The sequence below is a fragment of the Rhipicephalus sanguineus genome, chromosome 11, assembly GCF_013339695.2.
Source record: "Rhipicephalus sanguineus isolate Rsan-2018 chromosome 11, BIME_Rsan_1.4, whole genome shotgun sequence".
NCBI lineage: Eukaryota > Metazoa > Arthropoda > Arachnida > Ixodida > Ixodidae > Rhipicephalus > Rhipicephalus sanguineus.
In genome coordinates this window covers 32,298,606-32,319,258 of record NC_051186.1, presented here as the reverse complement: position 1 = coordinate 32,319,258, position 20,653 = coordinate 32,298,606, and the positions used below count along the sequence as shown (strand labels likewise).

The window sequence follows — 20,653 nt, the reverse complement described above, 5'->3', positions numbered from 1 at the left end:
AAGCAAGCTACACTGGTCAAGGACTGTTGCGAGCCCATGTATCCTACTGTAAGAGATATTATGACTGTTCAAATAACAAGTGCCCCGTTCTTCGTCTTGGTTGTGGTTTTTCAGTGTGCTTACATCGGCCATCGGCAAAAGCAGAGCAATTCCTGAACGACGTCCAATGATTGGAAGGCTCACACTCTCAAACACCAATGCTTTCTCTCACAGTAACAAAAATGAGCACCACAGTGAAGGGGCGGTCTAGGGGAATGCTTTATTGTAGTTTCCAACGGAGAACGAAACTACTACACTGGACGACGAAACCACACCTCCTGAACACGAATGTAGAAAAGTGCACAGGTCAACGTCCTCGATGCAATAAATATGTGCTGCAAACAGGCGGAGTGAAGAGGGTCAAACAGCCCAGATATAGGTCTCGCTAACTGCAATGGTTTAGAAAAAGCTTCATTTCGTGAAAAAACACTCGAAAGCAAAGGAGACGCAATCCGTTTTTCAATGCAACTTTTTTTTCTCTCTCCTCCGCGTCTCTCATGTACTCCGCACGGCAACATCAACGTCAACACACGGTGCTGCAAAGCATAAACATGCACACCACACAGCCTTTAATCTGGTTCTTCGGTAATGTTGGATTATGGCGGTTCACCTCTGCAAGATACTCCGTCGCGTTATTCTTCGAACCCCCACGGCAACCCCTTCCAACACAGACACGCCGTAACAAAAGGTGAACAATCGCCCTGGGCTAGCAAAAACCCAAGGAACGGCACACACATACACACGCACGCGTATCGGTTACGAGTCGAAAAAGGAAGAAAGGATTTAAACGAGAAACCGCCGACAGCGCGAGCAACCTCTCCATGTCCTTGCGCAACGGTTTGCATTGATAACATGGCAGCCATTTACAAATGCCGCTGACAGGAAACAGCAAATGTTGAGATTGGACTCGAGCCTTCATCATTCAACCACTCAAAAAGAAAAAAAAAATAAATAAACGGAGAGGTCGCTGTACACAGTGCAGCTACGCAGGTACGGACTCCACAGCATCCCGAGAAAAACGAACGGTACACAATTCTGTGCGGTACTTTATATTAGGAGCAACAACAGAAATGCACTCTGCAAAAGAGAACAGCGAGCACAAGCATTTTTTTTCCAGCCTTACCAGCTAATGTGTAACGCATTAAGTATGTCGTAAATATCTGAACAGAACAGTCACTTGCATTCCCAGATGCTCTCACGATCTGAAACGATTCTTTTGAAAAGAATTTTTCCCCCTGTAAAAAAAAAATTCCCGTTGGCTACAAACCGACAATGGTTCTGTACATGCTTGGCAAGAAATCAATAATTGAACCATTACACGTCGATCACGATAACAACTGAACATCTATGAAAAAAAAAATCAGGATGGTGAAGTGCAGTAACAGAACTTAGCTCGAGAAGAAAAATCAGTTGTGAAAAAACAACCAACACAGGAACAAAGAAAAAAGAAAAAGTTCAAAGGAACGGGAGAAATCACTTTTACAGCAGTTATAACAGCCAAGCCAGAGAGAATAAGAAGGAAGAGTTTGACAAAAAAAAAGTTGACAAATGACACTGGACTATGTAACATTTTGTCAAGAGTTTCTTTGTTACAAAAACAAGTGAAGAGAACATGACTCTTCGTCTACCCCTAGCACAATTATGAGGTCCACGATACGGCTACTATTCATCAACTTAAAAAAATAAAAAAAATAAAGCATACTTCAGAGGTCGGGGATTAAAAAAAAAAAAAAAAAGACTGAGTCCTGTCCTCTGGTGGTTTTTCTCTTGGAACATCTTGGAATCCGTCATGATGAGGACAAGAGAATCACTGGAGCCCTTTTCACTCCTCCTTGGGCCTCTGGGCTTGCTGGCCACCCATGGGGATCTTGGACTTGATCCTGAGCACACAAGGGCACAACATATTACCACTGCATCCTGGATGGGGTCTTTTAGCAGTGCTGGTTTGCCTTACGATAAGCATGGAAATACCATACTGTGATAGATGGAAGACGGGACTGATCGAGGGCTCGTTTGTGTTGTTAGACACGACCCAATGAGAACCAATAGACAATGAAGCTAAGTAAGGTATAGGTCATTATTTGTATGTTTCAACCATAGTATAGTAATTATGACATCACAGTCGATCCCACATAATCGAACAATTTGATATACATTTCTTAATGAAATTGTATCTTTGGTGCGAATTTAGCTGCACAAGCTGGACTTCACAGCAATAGGTGTTTCTCTTTAATACTGAATTTTTCCGCAGTCTGTAGTTGGGGATGCAGTGGGTATACAAGGCAATATACGGCATCGGTGTAAATAGCGCCTCACGATCTCCATACGCAGCTGTGCGTACTTGTCGGTAGCATCTAGTCTGCCATGACCCAAATGTCAGCTTTGTTTTTTAATATCGTACTAAGCATGCTTCTTGGTATGCTGTATGCAGCTGCGAGGTAGTGCTTCTCTTCCTCACATTTGACTGTACTGATTATCGTCAGCTTTGCGGAGAACAGAAGGTTCTGTTCTACAGCATCTCTCGTGTTATCAGAACAAGCAGCAAAGCTAACGGGAGCCTTGCAAAACGGGCCGGCATCACAAAGACGAGGAATCATGGGGGAAGCACATGATGGCAGACGGTAGTTTCTGTATGCTCGGCGTGGCACTGTCCTAATAACACTGCTCGCTTTCCCAGACGCACGCAGCAAAGTCCACTTCCGTGAGGAAAAGCCAACTTCTTGGGGCATTTCATGCTGCCCAATGTTCGACATATCAAGTGTTCCGGCTATTTTTGTTCGTGGTAGCCGTAGATCTTCCTATGAATTGATGTTAAAGCATTGGTATGTTCGAAAATAGTTCGATATAGTCAGGCTTGGCTGCATAGGGAAGGGATTGAAGTGTATGAAAAATCAACTGGCCACAGGTAGGTACCAAACCTACAACCTTCGGATAACGCCGTCATCGGTGCGAGCGGCGCTGGCTAACACTCCCAGAATTACACCAACACAAATGCCCAATAAAAGTGGATGGGAAAGCGACCGCTGCTGTAGCTCAATTGCTAGAGCAATGGACGCACTATCCAAACGTTGTAGGTTTGGTCCCTACCTGTGGCAAGTTGATTTTTCATCCCCGTTAATTCCTTTCCATATGATGCCATAATTACTATACTACAGTTGAAACATACAACTAATGTCCATATACTTTCCTTGGCTTCATTGTCGATTGGTTTCATTAGGTTGTGTCTAAAAGAAAACCAACTCCACCACACACGCATGACGATAATTTTGCTCACTGACGATATGGCCTGCAACAGATCGTGCGACCATTGCAATGTAGCAAGCGAGTTTTATGCCAGCATGTGGACCGTGGTTAAAATGCTCTTCACCGTTAACGGCTTCCACCATGTAGGAGTTTTGTGACATTGCGCGTGCATTGCACCGAGTCATAACGTAGCTGCTGTGTGCCACACCAGCTGCGCAAAAAACCGTTGTCGCCAACGACGCGATCACAGGCGGCATCCACGCATATCTGAAGGCCCTTGTACAGCCTATGCACACAGTCTAAACAAAACTACTGAGCACTGAATCAAGAGAGAATAGCTGCTGCCGAAGAAAGCTAGCTCACTGATGCGTAATCATGGATGGACACTATGCACTTCCAATGGCACGTGGCGAAAACGAAACTACCGATAGTCGCGGCCGGTGCAGACAAAACCACAGTCGCTGTTGACAAATTTACCAATAGTGCTCACGCTTTCCTGAAGGCACGCACCTGCGACCGAAACAAGTTATAATAAACGAGCTTTTGCTGAACACATAATACAGTAGAACCTCGTTGATACGTTCCCGCTTGATACGATTTCCCGGCTCCTACGCTCGAAATCACGAAAATTAAAAATAACCCAATACAGCTGTCTGTAATATGTTCCGGTTAATACGTTCCCGGAAAATACGATTATTCGGCAGCAACGTTCAGCACCGCGGAAAACTGGGGTCGTATGATACGTCTTCTACTCAAACTCTCATTCAGGTGTGCAAAAAAAGGCCCTCTCAGCGACGGCAGCTTCTCCGCAGTGCCTTTCCCCCCTCCGTGCTTTCTCCGATTTGCTCAAATGTCCCCTCCGCGTCTCTTCCGAATTGCTCGATCGCCGCTCTCTGTCAACCACGCGGCGACGCGGGCCGTCACAACCTTCGAACGGCTTGCCGCGGAAACGCACATGCCGCTGCCGCATCGCCACCGCTGCACAACACGCCGCGACCCGTAACCATAGCAACGCCGCCATTGTGCCTAGTCAATATGGCCGATAATTTCCCGCACACTTTTCTCCCGGAGCGCAATCGTTTTCGGGTTGCTCTGCCCAGCGCAATTCCAGTTGGCGTTCGTATTTCTCTGGCTGGGCAGTTCTGCCTACCAGCGGGTCGTCAGAAGCTGACAGAAAAGATTTGTTCTGGAAGATATCTGGGAGGTTTCTGGTTATCAGACGCTCACCGCCATCTTTGTGAGGACTCGACAGATCAAGTGCGGGCACTTGGGGACTTCACCTTCGGTTGCCATTACGCCGGGCGTTATCTTTTAAAGCCCGTTTCGCCGTGCGAGATGGTGCGATTACGAGTGGCGGCGAAAATACCAGCGCATGTCTCAAGTTAAGACGGAACGCAAACTGATCAGCGCGAGTGTGCGACGTAGTATGCGATAGCCGCGAACAGCTGTCGCTTTCGGGGACGCTTATCACTCTCGCGAGATATCGCATATCGTGTTGTACCACGATTGTTACGTGCACTGCGAAGAGTTGAGCTTGTTAAACCTTTATAGGGGCGGCAGTTTTCTTCACGGACAGGGCGAGTCACGCGTGATCTTTCGAACATACGTGATCGTATCCCAAATGCGTATGTTCGAGAATATCACTTCTTCTCCTCGGCAAACCTAACCCCATATTTCCAAGCGACAATGCAGAAAGAACCGACGCTCATGCGGCGCAAAGTTTCGTCTGCTGACATGGCGGTAGCGTTTCTTTACGTTTACGCTGGTTGTCTCAGAGTTCGATTTTGCAATATTCGGGTTGTCTCGGGATTTCAATACACGTGACCACGACGTTATTTTCGGTCAGGATCGGAACTAGCTGGCTGACCTCTGGCGGCCAGCGAGATGCCAGGAGTTCGAAAATCGAAGAGTCCCTCCATGTTTTTTGAGAAATAAATGTTTTTTGCCCTTGCACCTCAATATGTGCTTGTCAGCCTCAATTTTTACTGGATTCGGATCGTACGTTTTCCCGGATCATACGTTTATTTTCCGCATTTTTTTCGGAAACATATCAACGAGGTTCTACTGTAAACATGGCAGCCTAGATGTGTTTCCAGCCTGTTGGCACTCCCATGAACATGGCGGCCCTGATATGTTTCCGACCTTAGACACTCCCACCACACGCAAGCACAGCCTTTGAGATTGGTGGACGCCAAGTGATGCCATCATTGTGATGCCAAGTGATGCCATCATGGTGAGATTTGGACACCTGCTAGTGCCACTGGATCCCCTGTGTATCACGTGCGTCCGAGATCCGCGAACCATTAATGAGTTCCATGCCATAGGCTTATGTACATTTTTGACGGGGCCAGATGGCGTGTCTGAAGTAATCAAATTTCTGCATTAACTGGGCTTTCCCGTCTTCTCCGCTGAGGAAACTGAAGAATTTGCTCCCATGGCTGGCACATAGATGTCTAGCGTGAAATTTCGACCTTGCTACTGAGGCACCACTTCACTAAAACATCATGGAGGAATTGAAAAAGAAGAAAGAATAGACGAGTGCATGTAACCATGGCCGGCAGCAGGCATTGGTGTAGAGTTGGGGCCTGGGAACATCAATATAGTTGCACACACTGCTTAAGCTATCCTGCTGTACATCAAAATGTTATGAAAAAGTAACAGTCATTATTAAAATATTACATCTTGCTTTAAGGTATCGATGTTGTAATTTGTTGCCAACGCCCTGTTGTCGACACTGCACATGTCACGTGTACACAAGTTCAGGAAACGCATTCAATGGGCGAATGCCATTGGCGATGAATGTCATTCGCTATGCCTGTGTAGCAGTAACAAAAATGGCATTAACACGTAATCATATTTGCTGCAAATAACACTGCATGCGCCGTGTGACAAGGGTATAACTTAAACGAGAAAGCACTACTGCCAAGTCTTCAAGTATGCGAAAAAATGAAGGCATTCACTGTAGTACTACTAAATTTTTTTCATGTTTTGCCTAACTGTTCTATCAGTCCAGCTTATGGCATTTCTCAATGTATCAGCCATTTTAAAGCTGCATACAATGCACAGCCAATGCACCTGAAATCATTTTTACCAAGACAGCCATCAAGTGAAACAGTCTTCCCTCTAATGTTGTCCTTCATGTCAACCTTGTTCACTTCAAAGCCGTCGTTGAATCACTTTTTGTCAACATCAACTGTTTTTCACCCACCCCTCAAGGACCCTGTAAACAGGGTCCTTGAGGTATTTTCAACAAATAAATAATGTCTACACCTTTCTTTTCACAAAATAGAAAGCTAACCATCTGAGGTGCTCAAAATTTACTAGTTCTCAACTGCATTGAACAGACCTAAACTGAGGCATAACTATCGTAACCTGAGACTGGCAACTGGCCTTCAGCTGCAGGTACGATGACTACAGTAGTAAGATGACACAAGTTCTAATATGACCTTACAAGCTGGACACTTACGTGCCAATCACGTTGCCCACATGTGTCCTGGCCAGGCCCAGGTACTGGTCAATCTCTGTCTGCATGGCCAAACACATTTTCACAATGACCACTGAACACACACGCAATGAAAACATTGAAAGTCAAGCGTTTTATTGAGGAAGACAAACCTTGTAGGTTTCGTAGACCTTGGGAAGCGTGAATGCAGAGACGTAGGCTGCAAAAGAGGGAGAAGGATGCCATAAGAAAATCTGCCCAGAAGTGCTAAACTTTTACCAACCACACTTCCTCGTTGCATTAAAAGCAAAAATTACAATGCATTTCAAGCTTCGTGGCAATTGACTCTACAGCCTGCAAAACGATCCTGAACTTTTTTTCTATACAGCCTTATTGAGCAAAATATGTTACCAACAACACCGAACGCCTACCCTTTTTCAAACTTCCAATAATCCACATTCCAACGGAACAACATACGACACGCCGCGGGATATGAACGACCAGTCTTCACAATTAGTTTAGCATTCCTATGAGCTATAACGGTCAAAAGTGTGGCAACATGTAGTGTAAATGGTGTGTCAAGAACACACCACACTTCCGTCGATGTTTTTCTGGTCAGCATCGTCAATGCGGTGACAACGAGAAAAAGAGTGGCACTAAAAGAACTAGCAAAGTGCTTCGGTGTTATTACAGAGCTGACAAGAAAGCATTGCATGAAAAGAATTTGAAGACTTTGCTTCAAAGGTGCTATGCCATTAACCAATCAATTAACCGTGACTGGCATCAGTACCCACAATCACGAATAGCCAATTGTTTCTTGAATTGTGAGTGCTCGAAGAGCTTTAATAAATAAATACAGGAAAGATATGATGGAAAAGAATCTGTGCTTAGCTCCTACGCCACAATGCTAAGCAGTTTTGTTCTCCTAATAAAAGCCTTCTGTGAAATGCTTACGCATTAATCAAATTATACAAGAGCAACTGCAAGGCGGGCTTGTGGGCGTGGCATACTTGGATAACAATGGTAGTGCAAAGAGACAAGACACGAGAAGGCAACAAAGAGAGAGTAGCACTGTGTGTGTCTCTTTGTCGCCTTCTTGTGTTCTGTTGCTTTGTGCTACCACTGTTATCCAATTGTGCTATAGTAACGTGCCCAACTTCACACACCATCACAAGCCACAAATGTATTATAAGTGAACATGTCAGGGACGACAGCTCCAGGTAGGAATATTAAAGCGGAACAAAACTCGTTGAACTACTATGCTTGGGACAAGTATTGCATAGGCTATAGTTTCTAATATAAACAGGCACAACACCAACTGCAATAATTTAATGAGTTGCAAAACTCCCCACAGGCTCCATGTATCCGAACACACCATTGGCTGAAGACGCGGCGGTCTGTTCATTGTAGTGCCACCTTGTATGCAGAAAAACAAGCTAAGAAATGGCATTTTTGTGTGTGTGTGTTGCACAAGCCCGGAAGCAATGCCGCATTGATGAAGCAAGCAGTGTGTTTACATTTTCTGGTTGACATTTTCTGCAGATGAGACTACAGCCACAAAACTTTTCAACCTTTAATACTTTTCCTAATTCTTGCCATGGCAATTCATGCAATGACAGCAAAGACTACAGCAATTGCAGCAATGCGGTGTGTCTTGTTATTGCTTGCAGGTGGTGCATCAGTTTGCTATCCTAAAAAACTCTGCCATGGGGTGTCCGAGTTTTGGAACAGAGTTTCATTAAAGGGACACTAATTTTTTTCATATTAGTAAATTACCGTATTTACTCGCATAATTTGCGCACTTTTTTTCGCGAATTTGGAGCTCCGAAAAGGGGGTGCGCAAATTACGCGGAGATTTCGCGAGCACATCTGAAATAACGCCCAATATATAGTCCTAACACGCGCGATATAATACATTAAAGAAGAAAATAAATTATAGCGCAAACGAAGGGTTTTTAACAGAATTAGCACGTACTTTAACCAGCCAGATTCGGTCATGCGCGGTCTAGTCAGAATCACTGGTTGAGAAGTCCGACTGAGAATCATCGCCGCGGCCGCTGTCACCGCCTTCCCAAAGCACGTCGTCCTTGGTTCCGTCGAGTGCGTTGAGGCGTCTTCTTGAAGCTCTTCGCGACAATGCGGGGAGTAACGAGGTGCCACGGCACGGCGATACCGGTGGGCCTAAGCTCTCGCACATATTTGAAAAGGTATTCTTCAACGGCAGGAAACTTTCCATGCTTCGGTCCTCGGAACGGTCTCCTTCCCGGTCTTGTATTAAAAAGCGAAATCTTCTGCGGCACGGTTCCCGTTTCCTTAGGCAAATTCTATAACAGTGAGCTTGAATTTTGCCGAATAGTTATTGTAGCTCAGCGCAAGAGAACAGTGAAAACGCAACTGGCTGATTGCGAAACCTAAACTTCCGAAATCAACGAAGGCTGCGTCGCAGCGCGGACGCAGAGGAAGAGGGTCAGCGCGGGAAAATGTTGGCGCGACTGGCCCTCGCACGCCTCCGATGCAGAAAGTAGTCCGTGCCGTGTCGCGTGCATGCATTCTCACGGCGGGAGAACGCTGGAACAGTTCCGACAACCGGTGAACAGATTAACGGTTGGTACGGTCTCGGCGGTTTCCAGAGAATAGAACGAAGTAATCGGAAGAAGGGACTTCGCACTCGCAGCCTGTCTTGTGTATGACTGCGCTCGCCTGCTCGGTGAGGGCCGCAGGGCACGGCGGCGCGGCCGTCCAAAGTTCGCCCCGTGCGCGCGCGCCGGCGAGCTGGCTCGAGCGGGGCGGGGAGCGCAAAATATGCGAGTAAATATTTTTTTTAGCCAAGCTGGCTAAATATTAGGGGTGCGCAAATTATGCGAGGGCGCAAATTATGCGGGTAAATACGGTACTCTTTTGCAATTCCAAAATCACGATGCTTGCTGCGAGAAGACACCTGCTAAGCGAGAAAGCACGTGAAAAGAAAATGCGGGTGGCCCCATCACCTCGAACACTGTGAAGTCATAGCTTTTGATGGCGCCTACTAGGTCCTACAATGTTCCTAATCAGTAAAAATGAAATACATTGTCCTCTTAGAGGGCCATAGTCTTTACATACCAAGGTTCAGGAAATGCCGGCAAGCCAATCACCCGAAAATAGGAAAAATACACTTTGAAAAAAATGAAGCTCTGAACTTGCATTTCTGCTCTATCGATAGACCTATTATGGTGAAATTAATGACATTAGAGTTCTCAGAGTAAAATTTATCAATCTAAACAGATTCACTGTTTAACTTCAGTGTCCCTTTAACTTGCATGATTGAAGAAACTGCTTCGCAAGGTGTGCTCACCCAGAATGATGAGGGTCATCCCATTGAACCAGGATCCCACGTAGGTCAGCACCCAGAACAGGAGGGCAAGCTGAAAGCACATAAAACATTCACCGGTTGCTTAGGACATCCTCTCGTGACAATGTTTTATTCAGCAGGTGCTCATTCAAAGCTAAGGGGGTCAATACGTTTTGAATGCAGTATCAATACGTCGCTCATCTGTAGTCAAGGCTCCTAAGAATGTGTGAGCCAAATAATATTGCACTGCATGCAGCAGGTCATTTTGCAACTTTGTGTAAAAAAACAACCAAACATTGCTTGGTCGAACCTGTTTTTAGCAACTTGGCATGCTCTCTATCTGCAAACAAAGAATTTGAATTGGCTCTTTCATTTACAAAATTATGCAAGATTGCTGGAGCACTGCATACAATCTTGGTGGTTATGCACCACGTCAGATAGCTACCGTGGTCGCCCGCAGGGTGCTGCCACTTTGCAATTATGCCTCACACAAGAGCACAGGGCTGGTGCTAACTTTTAACTGCGGTTTATTGTTTAAAAAATTTGACAACCGAAGCTAATAGTGAGTTGGTCACATAATTTCGGATCTCATATTTAGAATAGCACGTATCACATATCATTTAAAAAATAAATAAATTTTTATTGTGACCAACCTAGCTTGTACAATATATTTAGGAATTAAACCTAGGCTTGTGTGAACATCCCTTTTCTGGTTCAAAGCAGAGCTGAAAATTCATATAGCAAGGAAGATTTGAATGGCAGTAAGGTCCAAGTTATAAGTGCTAAAATATATTACGTTCTACTTAGACCCATATAATATGCTTTTCAACTTCATAAAAATAAAAAGATTAATCGGGGTGCAAGTAATGTGGCTTCACAGCAGTACGGATTTTCTCAGATTACCTAGATGGTTTCACGGCAAAGTGGTATCACGCTGCAGTGGAATCAGCTTTTGAGGAGGTTACATGCAGAGAAATACTGTTTCGATACATTCATGTTGAATACAGCCAAACCAAACTATATCAAACTATTTTTGAACACGACAATGTTTAACACAATGCACAGGAAAATTTACGGCTACATCGAAGAAATATAGCTGGAACACTTGATATATCAATCATTTGGCAGTGCAAAACTTCCCAAAAGTTGGCTTTTCCTCACGGAAGGGAACTTTCACGTGTGCGATTTGGGAGAGTAAGCGGTGTGATAGGAGAGCGCCGCGACTCAACGTTGCACCGATTGCGCGGGGTGGTCAATGTTCGCTACTCTGCTCTTTTTGTTGATAATATGGCAGCCACAGAACAGAAGAATCTGGCTGTTCTTTGCAAAGCTGGCGATAATAAACACAGTTGAACGCAAAGAAAAAAAGCCTGACGTCGCGGTTGCGCACAGCATCAAGAAGCACGTTGAATATGATACTGAAAAACAAGGCCAACATTAGGGCCAAGGAAAACTAAAAGCTTCCGGCACCCGATGAGCATGCACAGCTGTGTATGAAGATGTTGAGCTGCCGTTTACATTGATACCGTATTTTCTCGCCTATAACATGGCCCTGCATATAACTCACACCCCCAACTACAAACCGCGAGAAAATTTAAAACATCACTGCGTATTGCCAGGAAGTCGCCTTCCTTTCATTACTGTAAAACAGTGCCGTGAAGCCAACTTTCAACCGAAATTTACACCTAGAGTTCTCTATCGCATTATATGACATATAGAACTAATTAGTTTTTTTTTTTTTGCAAGTTCGATGTATGTGGCTTCAACCACACTTCGAAAATTTTCATTTTAATAATAATAATATCTGGGGTTTAACGTCCCAAAACCACGATATGATTATGAGAGACGCCGTAGTGGAGGGCTCCGGAAATTTCGACCACCTGGGGTTTTTTAACGTGCACCTAAACCTAAGTACACGGGCCTCAAACATTTTCGCCTCCATCAAAAATGCAGCCGCCGCAGCCGGGATTTGATCCCGCGACCTTCCGATCAGCAGTCGAGCGCCATAACCACTAGACCACCATGGCGGGGCGAAATTTTTCATTTTAAGTTCATGTCAAAGCGAATTCGAGTAGTACTGCAATTTTCATTGCAATATTCGAAGCACTCACATATTCGCCCAAGCCTAGTAATGGCCAATACGGCCAAAGGAAAAGAGGAAATAATGCTCAAGAGCATGACGGATAGTACTGTTACTTTTGGGCAGTGCATTGCGTTAACTAGTAGATCGCACAGTTACTATGAATCACTAGGATGAATGCTTTCAGTCCTATCATTGAAAGCACAGTGGCAGCATATGTTCATCCAAGCACAAACAAACTGTGTATAGAAAAAAAACACTGCCATTAACTTTTCACTTGTAATCAAATGTACTGAAAATAAGCCTTCATTTATAGTGAGAAGATCAGTGGTGCCACCTTCTCTTGACGTATGATGTGATGCTCATGGGCAGCAGCATGAAGGTTGTTAGTTGAGGGACTAGCAGCACCTGCCGATGATTTTGGAGAAGTACCAGGAGTGGCGGGCTCGCGAGGCAGTAAAAGGCCTTCACACGACGATGAGCATTTGAAATACCTGTGCTACCTGCTTTGTATATTCAAAAACGGTTGAAAATGTCAAAATGAATGAGGTTAACCACAATTGCACTCACTTCCGTGAAAGCAGAATGTTGAGCGTAATGAACAGTTTGCGAGGAGGGCTATGAGCATCACTATCACTTCTCAGTGTTGCTGGAGGAGGGACTAACTTTTTTTTAGAGGCTTCTCAGATCGAAAAGTTCTGCTTACAAAATATCCACGTGCTTTCGGAATCAACCCGAAACCCTGCGGGTTTCCACTGCGCAGTGAAAAACTTAGTCCAGAAAAATCAGTTGTCGGTCCTTTTGATGTCATCACCACACCCACCTTTTGCCGCACTAAGCTGCGTTTCCCATCACTTGGTACCCACACTGTCAATCAATCGAAATGCTGCAAACAGACAACATGGGCTGACCTTTAGTGAGTCCACGAGGTCCTCAACCAGGAAGAGGCTGCGCAGGCGAGCCACCGTTGCATCAACATGCTTGATGACCACGTCAACCGTCTCGTGCACACGCTCCTTGGGCAGCGAAAGGTCCTTCTCCAGGTACTCCCTGCAAACAGAGAGCCAAACATCACTCCCCACACGCACAAAACATTGGTGCAAACACCAATGGGCATGGCAAATTACACGCGCCGAACTATTGCGTAAGCACAAGTGGTTATGGGAAATGACGCCAGCAAAGTGCAAAACCGTACATTTATTTGTTTTTATACAATCAAATACCCGGTGTTTTCTGAACAAGAATCAGTCACTCATTTGCTTAGATGAGACACCTTTTGGCCCAAAAATGACCTTTTCCGAAACTATCTAGTGGCCTGCCACCGACTACATAGTATTGGGAGTTGTGTTGACGTACAGTGGCTCCACTTTACACTTGAACTGCGAACTCGTTCACTCTAGGTGACTTCAGTATCTACCTATACTACAAGCTTTAACCTGAAGCAAAGTGCACTTAAAGATGCAGGACTGACATGGACAACACTACACCACGATTCCGTGAGACAGTTGTCCCAGAAAAAAAGACTCCTGTCTAGCAGAACTGAACTTTGCACTCTTTACGCACTATGCTACAAGCTGTTTGCTGCCCTTTGTGGTAGTTTGAAGGCTCCAGGACAGCAGCCACATCTCTAAGGGGATGAAATGCAAGACTACCCGTGCACTTGGATTTAGGTGGACGTTAAAGGCCAACTCCGGCGATTTTTTGGCCATGTCAAAGTAATGGTGCTTTTATGTTCCCGAGACGCTCCTGTTACGGGCCCGATAGCAGAAATACTCGGCAAATTGAAGAATAATTTTAAATAAGCAAAAAAGCGCAACACCGAAACCGAAACCCAACCAAGTGTGCTGTCTACGTATGACGTAGACGTTACGAACGAACCGGAAGTCGTGCAAGGCATGCCGCTCACGCCGGCGCGGAGTATGAAAACTGTGACAGCCGGGACGACCAGCGAAGCGCCGGCCAAACCAACGCTGTCTGTCGCCTTGTGCACAGCAGACGCTCGCTGTAGCGGCCTATAGCGCCGAAGTTAGCGGTGCCCTCGGCTGCGTCACTTCTGCCGCCTTGCCAACACTGACGTCACAGACGCAATGTTGCCAATAATTGTGGGAAGCCAGGAGGGCGTTTGCAGACAATCTTTAAAATTCATTTGCAAACAATCTGCGCATGTCTCAAGCCTGTAATTTGGCATAAATGACGGAAACGTGCAAAGGAACGTACCCAGCGAATTTCACTGAGATCCATCGACCTCGAAAAATCGCCAAAGTTGGCCTTTAAAGAGGCCCTGCAATACTTTTTGAATATGGTCAGAAAATGCAGCTGATCAGTAGTCGAGGCTCCTGTGAACACATGAGCCATGTATTATGGTAATTCACGAGACAGAATTTACAATTAAGTTTCAAAGACAGATAGAAATTGCTCTTTCTCTAGGCACGGCAAATTACCTAAACGACAGGCCTAACTACATGATTGAAGGGGAGGGCACGGCCACTGACCAATCTGAGCATTCTTGTGCTGCATAGGTACCACGGCTGCAGGCTCTGTAGACTGCTAGAATTACACAGTAGCGACACTAGGGCACTTGAGATCACACTGAATGTGAGCTGACATTCAGAAAAAATAAGAAAGAGAAAAAAAAGGGGGACAGAAAGTGTTCAAGGTCATGACAGGGCGCTGACCCTTTGTCACCCCCTCCACCTTCACCTGTGCAGCTTTCAGCACACTCGCTCAATGGGATAAAAGAGAGAAAAAAAAAAAAAGAAAGACAGGTGAAAAATTCCTGTCCCTCAGCACAAACTTGAAGGATTCGAAAAACTTTTGCAGCAATAAACTTCAGCAGTGAGGTCATCTGACAATTACTTAGAAAGGTGTTGCAGGACCCCTTCAATAACCCCAGGAGGTCGAAATTAATCCCAAGCTGCCCACCACTACGAAGTCTTTCATAACAGTATGATGGTTCTGGCACATCAAACCCCAGAATTATTATTACGCTGTTCAGACACAGCCACAAAAAAAAAAATAAGCGCCAGCCCTGTATGGCACACGCAGCAGAGTTTACAGCGAAAGCTGGAGGAGCGGCTTTTCTAGAGCTTGTTGTAAACTTTCTTGGGGCAAATACTACAAATACACTTGCAAGGTACCCATTGCACCATAAATCATCAATAATTTTGCGAAGTAGGGAAGTAGATACTATGCCCTTATTCATTATTCTGTGGAGAAGCGAAGTACCTGCTACACATCAATACGATTATGCACACTTTGTTGATGATGCAGCAGATGAAGAAGAATTATGGCTGAGCCCTTTGTAATGGGTGGGAAGCTTTCACCCACTCGTTACGCAATTCACACTGTGTGACACATGGTTGTTATTTTGCTCTTTTACGACGCTATATTGCATCTTTTAACACGATTCCTTGCTCAACATGCCACCTGTACAGGGTCTTTTTGCGAAGGAGTTTCAAGCACCGGTGTGGCTCTGTGGTAGAACACTCTGCCGTGCAGTGGGACTGGGTTCAAATCCAGCGCAGCAGCGGTTGGACACCGGTGGCGGTGGTGCACCCCTACACCACCGAAATCGGCTGTTGTGATCTCATCGCAGCTTTCGCTCTCATACATTACAGTGGACTGCCAGGCATCCTCGTTATGCCCCCTGCTAGTGTGCTCACTTGAAGGGGTGTCCCTCGGAGGATTTCTGGACCGCCTGGAGCACGTTGCGGTAGACACGGAAGGCGATGGCCACCATAAGGCTGCCCAGGGCCAAGTAGGCCACCACGCTGATCAACGAGAAGCATGTCAGCGACAGCAGCACCGCCAGCACCAGCCCAAACACCAGGCCACTCTTCTTGGGCTGCCGCCAGTACACCAGCTCCTCCACTGTAAAAGCCAAGTGGGACGTGACAGCTGTTAATTACGCCATATTGTACTATATGCTGTGCCACGGCCGGTCTGGAGGCGCGCGCTCGCTCCTTCCTTTACGGCCTGCGCACGGGGGGCTGTTGCTACCTATGGCCGCAATTTCGTGGGGGCGCTCTGAGCCAACTGCTCCCTAACTCACTCCCGGCTGTTGCGAAGGCTAGCGCGCGCAGGGAGTGCTCGGCTTCCGACTTACCGTGGCGCTTTCTGAAGTTACTCTATATGGTATTCATGGTACCAATGCCATAGAAACATGGTAGCAAGTATATATGATGACTCTGGTAAATTCCGCTTTACAGAAGTGGTGGCGCAGGCCGCTCAGCCCGCCTCTGTTGCTCGGCAAAGCATCGACGCGGTTATAACACAGCCTTGTTTTTTTTTTGGTTTCTGTAACTTCGAGAGTAAGTAAGAGGATGAACATTGCATTTGGTTGAGGAAACGGTTTAATCATGGTTTAGGAAATATTTATTTCAAATGTATGTGCCGGCCGTCGCTGTACTTGAAAATAACAAAATTGCACATTTTTTGTTGGAGGCATCTTAATTCGTGCTTTAATACTGAAACAAATACTTCAAAAAAGTGAAAGTCACTGCATAATGGGGACGGCCACGCTGAAGACGAAGAGGAAACATAAGAAACTTTCAGAGAATACTGTCAATGGGAAACAGAATGTTTTCCTTGGTACTACAACAATATGCGCATGGAGAACTGAAAAAAATCACTGCTGGTAAAACACTGTAGTGACGATCACAGTTTAAAGGAGTCAAGTCTGTCACAGCCTGATATGCTTCCCCGTGGGCTTGTAAATAAAACCGGAAGGCCTGTCATTCTGATCTGTTAACTTTTTTGTGTAGTTAATAAGAAGAATCCAGAGAAACTTCTCAGAAATAATATGAGCCAGCACTCTCGCGTGACTCTTGTCCATACCTTCCGTACAGTCGAGAAGTGGCGAATCTTCAAGGTATGGCTCAACAGTCAATTGCAGAGTCTCGAGGATTTTCGTTCGAGGAAGATATTTGACTGCTTTCTCGAAGAACGTCACAATTGTATCCAGCATTGAGAGTAACTCCGGCTTTGTGTAGTGTAGATCATAGGCTTCTTGCTGACGGAGAATATGATACAAAGGACTGCTTGTTTTGTTTGTCGTCACTAGCATGGCGCATGTTTCGCAACCGACATCAGTGATGAGTTTGGCAATGTAACCACCTACATGCACCAAGCCTGAATAGGCAACAGAGTTCGGTGGTTTGCGAGGAGGTTCTCGCAGAGCTTCAAGTTCCTCAATAACATCTTCCGGAATAGGCACCGCCGCTTCTTCAATGTTTTCGTCGCGAATGCCCATGTCTTTTGAAGGTAGCGCCTTTTCCGTGACAATGTAGGTCAAAGCAGCTGTGACGGCTCCCCTCTGTGACGTTCTAAATATGCGTGGCTCACCAAACATGCTCTGCTGTGGCAGCTGGGTTTCTCTAACGTGCACCTAAATCTAAGCACACGGGCCTCAGGCATTTTCGCCTCCATCGAATATGAGGTGGTCGGGTCTTAAAAAATATTGTTGTTGCTAGTAGCGCTGTGTGTGCGTCTTCTATTGCCGAGTGCCGAGAAAGGCAGAATGTCCCCACACGCACCTGTACTTCCTTCACCGCTTGCTACAACCGAAAGAAGTAATTAGCACGAGAAATTGGCCGGGCACCGCTGGTTTAAAAACACGAAGCGCATGCGGCGAAACGCGCTTTGGGTGGTTGGCTCGCGACGCCCTCACGCGGAGCGCGCCGTCGTGACTGTATAGAAAAAGTTCCATTGTACTCCCGGCGGCTGCTCAGGCCGTAAGGGAAGGAGTGAGCGCACGCCTCTAGACCAGCCGTGGCTGTGCATGCCAAACCAGACACGACAGTTGTGAACGATGCAGTCGTGCCTGACAGTCCAGTGCTCTCCAATCTGAGGCACACAGGCTCCCACATACTTTCAGAGGACTTTGAATTCTTCAGAAATTTAAGTGACCTTGGAACACTTGAGAGGTCGATATAGAAGGCCAACAGCGACCAACTCTCACTTTGCCTAAATCAGCTACAAATGACTGGTCGTCTGACTTTCTCATCGAAGGACCATAAGTAGCAATAAATTACGCCACACCAGGCTGTTAGCGGTCGCAACAAAAATCTAAACAAGTCACCTGCAAGGCATTCATTCGACGTGCCTCGTGTGGGCGACATGCATCTTGGAGCTCAATGGCAGCATCTTATTACAAGTGTGCTACCTAAAATGGTTCATTTTGTTAGATGTTGACACAGAACTGTTATTTTCAAATGTAAAATTTTGCACAGAGGCTGCTCTATATCTACACAGTCTGAAACCATGTTTTTTTTGTTGTTGTTGTTGGCCTTTAAGAGAGATAGGGAGACGAAGTAGGGACAGGCAGGAAGGTTTACTGCACAGAGTTTCTTACAATTACCCAGAGCGTAAACGTGCACTGCAACGCTGCTGTATGTGTGGGAACACTGGGATGTGTTGGATTGGCATCTGGCATTGTTCACTAAGGGCCCCGACACCCCAAAGACGCGTCTGGTTATAAGCATTTCTTGCGTCACAATGGTTTCTTTTGCACTATAGCAGCATGTAATGAGCCATTTCTTTCTTAGCATTACACAGCGACTAGCTTTGTTGAACTCTGAGAACTTCTGCTTTGATACAATTTTATGAAATGCAAAAAAAGTAGCAAATGGCCGCTAAGGTTGGAAGACAGACGACAAAGTTGGCATTCAGTTTGCAACAGTTTGTTTGTTTCTTCCTTTAGATGTTTGCCTACAGGCACTGCAGGTGAGTAAACATCTATTCTAAAATGTTGCAAGAGTAAGCAAGATCCGTTCATGAACGTTTTGTTTTAGAAAAGCTTTATTTGTGCAGCTGCATCCACATTTTAGGCCAAGCCTCGCTCAACACATGCCTCACAGACACATAAACCGCCGTTCCCATGACAACACAGCGTCCCTTAAGAAACTCGCATAGCTGTTGACACCAAATTCTCCTCTAGACATTATTGTGAGAAACGCTATGGTTAAGCGGAAGAGAAACTTTTGACATAATAAAAGGTCACAACAAAGTGTTGCATCTCCCTGCAGGTCAACCACATTGTCACGGCAATGTAAGAAAGCACAGTACTATCCGTCTTTAAAATGAACATTCCGTAGAATTTGGGACTGAAAAGTTCGAGCAAGACCTGCTATAAAAGAACCGCAAAAGAAAATGAGGTTGATGAGTTGACAAGGGGCACACGTGCTGAGAAGAGAGAACTGATGCTGTCAGAATTTTGCTTGGCTGCACTGTGACAAAAAAAAAAAAAAAAAAAAAAGAAATCAGTGTATGTAGCTGGTGAAGAGTGACACAACGTCCTAGTTTGTTCAAATCTGGTCACAGATTAAGCCGTATTTCAGTCATAACGAGAGTTCCAATTCGGATTTAGACCGAATGTTTGCGAGAGGAAAAAAAAAAACACTCCCCCAGTAGAAAATTCTCTGCTGCTATCACATGCAGCATGTGTTCATAGATGTGACAACTGTATGGATTTCCAACTGCAGGCTGCGGAAAAAAAGTCATTAGGAAAGCCTTTTTTTTTTCCCTACAGCTGTCTAGTAGGTTTGTATGTACGCTTCAGACAGACTTCAGACACATGCCGGACCACGCACCTGTGATTTGCTTTTTATACGTTTCACAAGTGCAGATTTCATATCATCAGAGCTCGGTCATGCTTTGGTGTGACTCGGAGGAACGATAGAAAGGAAATTTTTTCGAGGGGCTCGTTTCTTTTCTAGACACAACAAAATTAATTCAACAATTAGGTCGAAGTGAGAATCGCAAAAACTAAGACTGCAGTTACACTCGCACGTACGTCTAATTCAATCGACGATAATCGAAAGAGATAAATTTTGACTTGCACATAAAAACCTAATCTTGCCTAAACGCCAATAAATATCAACTGCGCCCCCCCCCCCCCCCATATATCTGCATATGTCAAACATGACCTCGATTAACCAACTCGCAAGACGTCAAGCGAATGATCTACATACGGAATGCCCCTGTCGGTTAGGTCAAGAGACCCAAAGCGATCCAAGTCAAACGCGGATAGACAAGGAAAAAAAAGCAAGGAATTAACCCCATCCACCTTGGCGACCCGTTTACATGCATTACATAGTATCTCGTTGGCTGCAACGTCAGGCTGCAGTGCACAGGCGAAACGTCAGGGGAACAAAAAAAGAGAGGGGAGGGGGGGGGCAGCAGCGCCAACGTGCGTCCAACGTGGCACACGTGCTAGCTGTTGGACGGCGACGCCGCCAGCGTCGCACGCACGGCGTGTACCGATCTTTTCCATTTTTTACTACAGGAACCCAGACATTTTACGCCTTCACATTTGCCACATTTTACAACTCGCGGTACTCCCAAAGAAACATTATGCGATCCGGAACGCAGCGTCGTGCTTGTTACTAAACACCGCTAGAGTTAAAACACGTCGCAAGGAACCATACGGCGAGCGAGAAGTCCGGGCAGCAACAATCCGCCATCCATGCAAGCTTCTAACGTAGCTCAGTTTGGAAGACTCGTACGCTGCGAATTGCGGTTA

General features: G+C 45.6%; 1 protein-coding gene and 1 non-coding gene across 5 annotated transcripts in view; both read right to left on the bottom strand.

Moving 5' to 3' along the window:
* Positions 1 to 234: 234 nt before the first annotated feature.
* LOC119375653 (reticulon-1-A) overlaps positions 235 to 20,653 on the bottom strand; it is a 30,781-nt gene continuing 10,362 nt past the window's right edge. For all 4 annotated transcript variants that reach the window (XM_037645884.2, XM_037645883.2, XM_037645886.2 and 1 more), the window contains 6 exons: positions 15,795 to 16,002; positions 13,044 to 13,182; positions 10,056 to 10,125; positions 6,898 to 6,944; positions 6,749 to 6,807; positions 235 to 1,919 (listed from right to left, as the gene is read on the bottom strand). In XM_037645884.2, coding sequence (XP_037501812.1) covers positions 1,862 to 1,919; positions 6,749 to 6,807; positions 6,898 to 6,944; positions 10,056 to 10,125; positions 13,044 to 13,182; positions 15,795 to 16,002 — 581 coding nt within the window. In that variant the 3' untranslated portion in view covers positions 235 to 1,861. The remainder of the gene's footprint in view (positions 1,920 to 6,748; positions 6,808 to 6,897; positions 6,945 to 10,055; positions 10,126 to 13,043; positions 13,183 to 15,794; positions 16,003 to 20,653) is intronic.
* Positions 12,007 to 12,079, bottom strand: Trnas-gcu (transfer RNA serine (anticodon GCU)). The gene has a single exon. It is a non-coding gene; the product is annotated as a tRNA-Ser (tRNA).